Consider the following 9,081-nt stretch of genomic DNA (forward strand, 5'->3'; position numbering starts at 1 on the left):
GGGGTCCTGAAAAGTCCTACTCCGAAGCTGAAGATGTGCTGTTGATCAAAGGCTTCAGTGCTAGAGCAGAGACACTTGTTTGGGTTGCCTTTTTTTTCCCTTTCTTTCTTTTGGAGATACAGGGTAACATATCCATCTGTTGGCCGTATGGATCCACCTTAGTCTGCACTGGGACAAGTGTAGCCCTCTTCTCTCTGCCATTCCACACTGCTCCCTCAACCACGTTTACTCAGCTGGTCCCCACGCCAGTCGACAGAGCTTTGTTTTCACACAGCAACATGTGTTAACTTAATGCCCTGTAACAGATTTCAAAGGCAAGCTTAGCTGGGTCAACAACAGGTAATAGAGCGATTTATTGATGCATTGGCTCAAAAATGACAAAGTGACAAACCCATCATGTGTTTTGCTAGTGTTGTTTAATTGAACTAGATAAAATAAATGGTCTCCTGTTCGACTGTGGGACTGAACATCTAATACATAATATGAGGGAAAAGGAGAAAGACAGGCTTTCTGAAGTGGTTCACATATTTTTCAAAAACATCCATAAAAGTTTCAAACTTTCATAATGTGAGGCAATGGCCAAGAATGTGTCTAGTAGAAAGATTAGATAAACCATTAAACAGAATAATGTTTATATGGTTACTTGGCCAACCTGCTCGCCCTCACATAGCTGAAGAATTTACTTACACAGTCCCCATGGTTGTTTACTTGCTTGATTGGATTATGGCCACACACCTCAAGCTTGGCTTCCACCACCAATCAATGAGGAAATGAGGTGTCAACACACTGGTGTTTATTCAACACTCATTTATTTTTCTACCGGAAGCCAAAGCCAGGTCGACCACAGAAGACACCAGATGAGTGAAGGGATTACCTTTAAGCACTCATTTCTAACAGCACTGTAAACAAGCAGATTGTAGTGCACAATTATGTTTATGAAAAATAATCTGTGATTTTTAGATACTTGCTGTTAAACACCTGGTGTTACAGAATGCTCCGTTTTATTTCATTTTCTTTAATTGCGTTATATATAAATTCCTCTGGTATTGTAGGACAGTTTTATATTTGCCAATTTACTGTGAAATGATTAATGCATTCAAAGTGTCATTTTGTACTAATATTTGGACTGTATCATATTATAAGTGGATATTAAAATTTTGTTTATCTTGTTTCCAATCTCTTTAACAACTGAGAAGACAGGGCTTTTAAACTTCAGGCTGTGCGTCCATATGACCAAACTAAAAGAGCTGGTAATGGGAAGACACCAGGAAGTCTGTAATGCTTCCAGTCAGCATGAAGTGCCATCAAAATAAAATTCTGCACAGTAGCTGCTGCTTTAAAACAACTGGGGCAATTGAAAATTCCCCTCCCAATTTATGCCAAATGCCACTTTATAAACATTGTAGCATGACTGCCAAGTGTCTGCACTGCTTTATGCCCCTTCTCTTAATTGAAAACGTTATAGGGGTGCATTACACTTGGGGTTTTTATAAGCTGTGCTATAAAGCCCTAGCAGGCCCTGTGAGGGGAAACTGCCCATTAACTTATAAGGTCCAGGCCTTGGCTCTCTTAATTGACAACCTCTAGGCTACTTTCATCACTTGTCGACTTCATAGCAGCAGTCAATGCTTCCTCCAGGATGCTGTTGCATCTTTGACACGAGGGTGTTTGTGACAAAGAGCAGTCTGCCGCCAGTGCCAGGGCGAGGGCTCTAGGCTGTCCATAAAACAAGCACACGCATTCCTCTCCTAGTTTCTGCCATCTGAGAGGCTGCATTTAACCATGTAGGTACTGCTTCCAAGAATCACCAGTAAAAACTCAATATGAATCCTATTAGGAAGGTGGATTTTTTTTATTATGCTGTATGCAAATCTACACATCGCATATAATTAAGATATTTACAAAATATCCAGAAAGATAAGATTTTATAAAATAAATTAGTACTATTAAAGAAAAATATTGGATGCTAAGTTAAAGGGGACTACTGAAAATGAGAAAATGTTTTATTTCTTATTTGTTTAGGCGATCATCACAAGCACAAACACACGCAGACACACACACCAGACGGGTGTGACAATCAGTTCACACTCTCATTTGGCAGGATCATCAGCTTTGTGCCTCTGGAAATTCATGTGCCTTGAATTAGAGCCACATGTCACAATGTTGTTGACCAGTAAGTACAAACACATTACTAGAATATTAAACTCACTTAGAGGTGCAGTGTGTAAGATTTAGTGGCATCTAGCTAAACGGGCTTGGCAGAAATGGAATATAATATTGGTAAGTATGCTTTAATCTGTGTATAATCACCTGAAAATAAGAATTGTTGTGTTTTTGTTACCTTAGAATGAGCCCTTTATATCTACATAGGGAGCAGGTCCCCTTCCATGGAGGCCGCCATGTTGCACCACCATGTTTGTACAGTAGCCCAGAACGGACAAACTAAACACTGGCTCTAGAGAGGGCCTTTCACGTTTTTCGCAAGTTTCGCAGCCACTGTAGGTTCTCCTACATGCTTGGAAGGGGAGAGTGAGGGGAGGTCTATTCAGTTGGTTGCGATCTGCAACCTCATCGCTAGATGCCACTAAATCTTACACACTGGTCCTCTAAGATCAGTTTGAAGTTTGTCATTATACCTCCTATGAGACTTGTGTGCAGTCTAAGAGGTAGTAGAGCTATAGACAACTTTGACTGCTAACCATCAGTCACTGAATCTCATGATCTAATCTTACTTTTAACAGAAATGCACACAAAAATATGCAATGTGCTTTTATTTCTTACTGTAATTACATTTAAACTGTGGAAAAACAATAATTGTGTTAATGTAAAACACTGTATCATGGCTGGTGATTCCTTGAGAACTCATCCAAAACAGGCTGTTTGTGATGACAAACATATAGCTTAATAAAACCACTACAAACAAAAGTGGATGGGATTGAGACTTTAACAACCTAGTCATCAGTCCATTTGATATGTTGTAGACAGTAGGGGTCTGTGATATGATGATATATACCATGAAACTAGGGGTGGACAATATGGCCTTAAAATAATATACTGCTATGTGTTTTTGTCATAACAATATTGCTCATATGGTCTACAGACCTACCAATACAAATATGATTACAATATAATTGTATAATGTAATTTCAGCCAATATGGTCAGATCTACACAACAAGCCCCTGTATTCAGTCTGTGTCATAGATTCACAAGATGTTTTGGAGGAGCAGACAGAGCGACAGAGCTGTGGCTCTGTGGTGTGATTTAAAATAACTCTCATTAGAGTCACTGATGTAAATGGACCTGCTGTATTGACAGCAGTCAGCAGAGTCCCGCTGATCAATACCAAACTTAAAACTAGCTTCCTCTACTAAGTGCAGACTAAAACATGATGTATCCAGCTGGTGATTATCTATGGAATGCCACCAGTATCACATTTCACTTGCTTTTTTGCCACCAGGCATCACTAAGCACTAAAGTGTTTGCATAATTTTACATTATGACTCAATAAGGGGATACATTTGACTATTAAACTCAGTCAATTAAAACGCTGTAAAGTTCTACTCATTTATTGTCATATACCACTGAGCTGTACCCATAGACACACAGCTTTAGTAGCAAATGTGATTGTAGATGTGACATCCAAGCAATGACCATATGTCATGATGTGTGGTCGCAACCAGCTGTTAATGAACGCCTGATGTCATTGGGAATGTAAGTGCAGTATATTTACTCTAGTGCCGTTGCAGTTTTGAGTTACTTGAATGTGACACGTCTATTCCACTACATTTCAGAGGGAGATATTGTACTTTCTACTTCACTACATTAATATGACGGCTTCAGTTAGTTCTCAGATTTACATAAAATAACATGATAAGTCACAAAAAAGCAAATATAAGAATAAAGTCCAAAAAATGAATACAGATGTATTTAGCAGAACTTTTCTTCTTTCCTATACCAGAATAATCATCTCACGACCCCTTAGATTTATCTCTCCACTGGACTAAACTATTTAACTTCATATAAAATAGTGAGAACTAGTTCCACCTCAACAAGCTACATCAGTAAAACTCTCTTTACACATTGATTCATCAGTATTAATAATGTTCATTATAAATGTATTTAACATATCAGTAACAGGGGCAGATTATCTGCAAAATTAGTATTTTTTCTTTTGATACTTTAAGTATATTTAGCTGATAATGCCTCTTATGGCTGACCAATTGATCGAAATTTTATCAAAACTGCAATACAGCCTACTGCAATTTTCAAATCACAGAAGGCACAATATTTGTTAAAGGCAAAATGTGTGTCAAAATACCATTTTAAATTAAATATTGTCATGCTGCAGAGATGTCCTGGCCTAGACATCATATTCTACAGACTTAAGAAAACATCTTTGTTTGGTACAGATCCCCACAAAAATCTCACCATAATCATTTTAATATGTTTTTCAATTAAAATGAAAATAATTACATTAATTATCATTCCTTCTAATATCGCAATTCATTGCAATTATAATATCAGTCAAAAACATGCAAATAGATATTTTTTCGAAATTGTTCTGCCCTAATACTTATGTACTTTTCTTTAAGTAGGATTTTATATGCACGGTTTTTACTTGTAGTGGAGTATTGTGGTATTGCAACAGGATCTGGGTACTTCTTCCACCATCCACATTCAACCAGTAGGCTCGGTCAAGACTAGCCAGGCCTGTGTAGAATTAATCACTGCACAATGCACGTCGTTTAGATTTTCTGTCCAACTTGATCCCGACTTGCTCTGTTTTTGTGCAAACATGAGCAGCGATAACTTCACAAAATCAAGGCAGCGGAGGTTTTTGGAGCCAGGTGACATGGTTGTTCTCAAACAACTGCCAGACTTCAGGGCCTTGTGGGAAACACAGAAAAATCACCTGATCTAAGAGCTGATAGGCTCAAATGTTAGAACAACAACCTTACGCTCTATCATTCTATAGGCCTTGAAAGTCCTCTTCCTGTGTTTAATTAGAGAGATTTTTATTCTATATTTTTATTTTGTATAACCTGATACTGCTTTAGGAAGTTTTTTGTTAATGGCAACAGTCAGAGAAGATTAATAAATTGTGGCCTATAAATATCAGCTAGCCTGCAATGTGAACATTACAGCATTATCACATTATCTTGTGTTATGAAGCAACATAAAACCTCTGGTAAGTGGGACGTTATGATTGTTTGAGAAACATCTGTACAGATGTTAAGCCCTGACAGTTTAATCTCAGACTGTCAGTTTGTCTGTCTGACTGAAGTTTTTGTTACATTCACTTTCAGACAGCTGTTTTTTTGTATTAAGATTTACCAGTATTATCATTAACAACATGAAATTGCACACCCCTTCATGAAATGATATTCATTTTAATACTGAGATTTTAACATCTCAGACTGTATTAGGCAATTGTAGGCAAAGTTGTAAATCAATGTGCAGACCTGCTTTATGGCAATACTGGATTTTTAAATGATATGAAGTACTTTGGTTTGTGAGGTGTTTAATGTTCTGTATTAACATTTTACAACAATATGAAACAGAGAAAGGCAACAAATCATCACATTTGAGAAGATGGATGGCATTTTTCTTTGATTATCAAAATTGTTATACAAATGAAGAATCTAATATTAATAATGTGAAATCACATGACCAAACTAACAAATCAACTCTCTCAAATTTAACTACACCACTGACCTTTGCTTCGAGTGACAGATTTATGTAAATCACCAAAGTTTGACTCATTTATTGATTGGCTTAATCTTGGCTTTGGTTTCTTCATTATCATACTTCCATTGGGTGTCATAAAACTAAACAAACAGTCTCTTGGAGGCCGTAGTTATCTAAATATTAGGTATAATAATTAGGAAAGATAGTGACCACAGTGTTTCCAGTTTCCAATAGATGGAAATTTATGGGTCAGCAGAGTGAACGAGAAGTGCTCTATAGAGGACTTGGGGAAAAAACAATGACTGCTGATGAGCTCTTGAGCAAATCTTTAAGTGCCAGTAAGTGCAGTGCAGCTACTCAGTACCAAGCAGAGCGGAAAACCTTTGGTTGTCATGGGTGGTTGCCATGCCAATACTGTGAAAATGTCAAGACTTTAATTTCAGGATCTTGTCAAGAGTTTTTTTATAATGTGTAGTTTGAAAAGGACAGTTCTTCAGGATATTGGATAGTTAAGTGATATTAATATAATGTAGCCTATTATATAATGTATATTTTGTCCACCCCACTTATATCAATGAGGTAGCATAAAATAAATCAACACCTCTCTAAAACAACTCACTCACTCATTTTCTCTACAGGACAAAAATGACTCACTCTCTCTACAGGACAAAAATACACATTATAACCCTCATGTAGGCTTAATCACAGGGCTGTTGTATTTGACCACAATACAACAACAGCACCTGTGTGTGTATGTGTCTCTCATTCATTTAAAAAATGCACAGAAGCAAATTAAGGAACACATTCTCCAATTTGACAAGACATATGCTGCATGATGCATATTGCTTGCAGAAAAAAAGCAAGCAATATGCAAACACCTGGAGTTGTACAGAAGACAGCAGTAGTTTCTGGGAGACACTGAAAGCTAATGAAAATGCAAGTAATCAGTAAATTGTCCCCAATGGTGGCATAAGTTTCTTCAGAGATATCATAGTTATGCAGTTAGAAAAAAGCTAAATTAAACAACAGCCAGGTGCAGGGACATCCTGAGGTAATGTTGTCATTGTAAGGTTGCCAAGCAACTAGCCCTATATCCACAGATGCTCTGCACAGAAGTACTGGGCAGATGGATAAATGGTGTTCATCAAGAAGCAGTTACAGCACATAACTACCTCTAAAACCACAAACTGCCATTTTTACGTTTCTGTTTGAGTATGAGTTAAACATAATAGATACAACGAGTGAATTAGTGCCTTCCAGAAGTGCTGGTAGAGTTATTTTTTACTTTTGAGAGCCAGGCAAGATGCTTTACCCCTATTTGTAGTATTTATGCTAAGCTAGGGGAACCGCCTCCCGGCTTCATCTTTGTGCTTAACACACTCTCTCACAATAAAAGCAAATAAGCATATTCCCCAAAATATTAAACTATGTCTTTAAGTTGTGCTGCGTTTACCTTTCCCAGCCACCATATCACAGATCAGTTTAGTACAGGTCGCCTGAGATTAATGCTGGATTAGTTTGATTCATTTGACCCTTGATAAGACAAACATGTCATAACATGGAATCAAATGAAAGTTGTTCAGTATGAAAAATTAGACTGAAAGTAACAAGGAACACCAGAATTAGAGGTGCAAGGATTAATTGATTAGTTGCCCACTATTCAGATAATCGATTAATCATTTTGAGTCATTTTTAAGAAGGAAATGTCCAAATTCTGTTTCCAGCTTCTTCTATAAGAATATTTTCTGGTTTCTTTAGTCTTCTATGATAGTAAACTGAATATCTTTGGGTTATAGACTGTTGGTCAGAACAAAACAAGACATTTGAGGATGTCACCTTGGGCTGTGGGGAAAAGTTAAACACTTTTCACCATTTACTGACATTTTATAGACCAAACAATTAATCAGGAAAATAATCAACAGATTAATTGATAATGGAAATAATGGCCTAAACAGAATAACACAAAATTGAACCCCTTCCTCAACATTGACAACACAAGAGTGGAAAAGTTATTACAGACTCCAGACCAGCTGTGCAACAATATGACAGTTAGGTGGGTTGAGCTACACTCTGGCTGCACAGCAACACTATCAAACAAATATACAGCCCACAAGGTGACATACATAGAAGGAAAAGCTGACAACTACACTTCGTTTTACCGCTAACCTCTTACACTGGGACTTTTCCCAGTAGCCAGTCTTGTGCTTTACTATATAACTACCTTAGGGGTGTTTTTATTATTAATAAGAACATGTTTTTTTCCATGCAGAAGCTCAGGAGCGAAGTAAAGAGCACAGGGCCACGGTCAGTGGACTGTATACTGTCTATTTTGAGCACATTTACAGCTTCTCTCAACTCATTCAAGAGGCAGCAGGCAAATAGGTAAAAAAAAGAAGTGTATGCTTCGTCATTTTGACAAACATACCAGGGATGACAAACAAATATAACGTTGCAAAACATTGTTGCTAACTGCTGTTAACGTTACTTCTCGCCAGCCTACAAAGTGTCATTTGACCAACAGCTGCTACCGTCACACGGAGAAAAACAAAATTAGCGTCGTTGTGTCACCGGGTAAGGTTTCCTGCAATTGACAGAAAGAATGTGGGAGAAGGACATGCATAAAAGATATAAACTATGACTTACTGGGGAACAAGTCGTCTCACAGCTCTGGTAACATGCGCCGCCATGTTTCCTTGAGTGACGTGCTAGAAAAAGTAAGCAGCAATTGGCTGTGGGAGTCGTTCCCTCGTACAGCTCCAGCTATGTGATTGGCCAGAGCACGGAGAAGGGCGGGCTCTGGACGACTACTAGCACATGGGAAGGTAAACAGCATGCGAGTAGTAGTAGTGATGTTTTGTGTGGCAGAGGATGACAAATGAAACTACGTTAAAATGTAGTTTCATTCATAAGAAAATGAAGCCTCAGAAACGGCTGAAAATGAAAAATAAGGTGGATAACCAGTGTTTATCGGAATTAGTGATATTGTGGTTATGCATATTTGTTGTTTGGTTATAAGTGGTCACTTTACCATATAGTTTATAATTCTTTGCATCACACATGGTCTCTATCTACTATGTCTCTGGAGTCCTTCTGCTCTGTGAGACAGAAGGGACAGAGACAGGCTGACAGTTTGCAACGGAGAGAAACGGGGGAAAGGGATGAAAAGGAAAGAGAGAAGAGAGACTTGAGCACAAGGCACGTCACCCCAGGAGTTCCCCCTCACAGCAGTGGTGAATTACTACCACTACCATCAGCCAGGTCCAAGTGTGGTGCACAAATGACACGCAATATTTGCCATGATTAAGTCAGCAGGGGATTTGCTCCAAATGTCAGCATTCAGAGGACAGCCATTGGGGCTGTGGGGGTATTTAAATGTGAGTGTGCTGCTGGAC

At 38.1% G+C, this 9,081-nt stretch overlaps 1 protein-coding gene across 1 annotated transcript in view; it reads right to left on the reverse strand.

The window, feature by feature from the left end:
* clybl (citrate lyase beta like) overlaps nucleotides 1-8,413 on the reverse strand; it is a 69,419-nt gene extending 61,006 nt beyond the window's left edge. Inside the window, exon 1 of the mRNA XM_044365860.1 lies at nucleotides 8,333-8,413. Within this exon, the coding sequence (XP_044221795.1) occupies nucleotides 8,333-8,376 (44 nt within the window). The 5' untranslated portion in view covers nucleotides 8,377-8,413. The remainder of the gene's footprint in view (nucleotides 1-8,332) is intronic.
* Nucleotides 8,414-9,081: the final 668 nt, after the last annotated feature.

This window comes from Thunnus albacares, chromosome 11 (assembly GCF_914725855.1).
Source record: "Thunnus albacares chromosome 11, fThuAlb1.1, whole genome shotgun sequence".
Lineage (NCBI taxonomy): Eukaryota > Metazoa > Chordata > Actinopteri > Scombriformes > Scombridae > Thunnus > Thunnus albacares.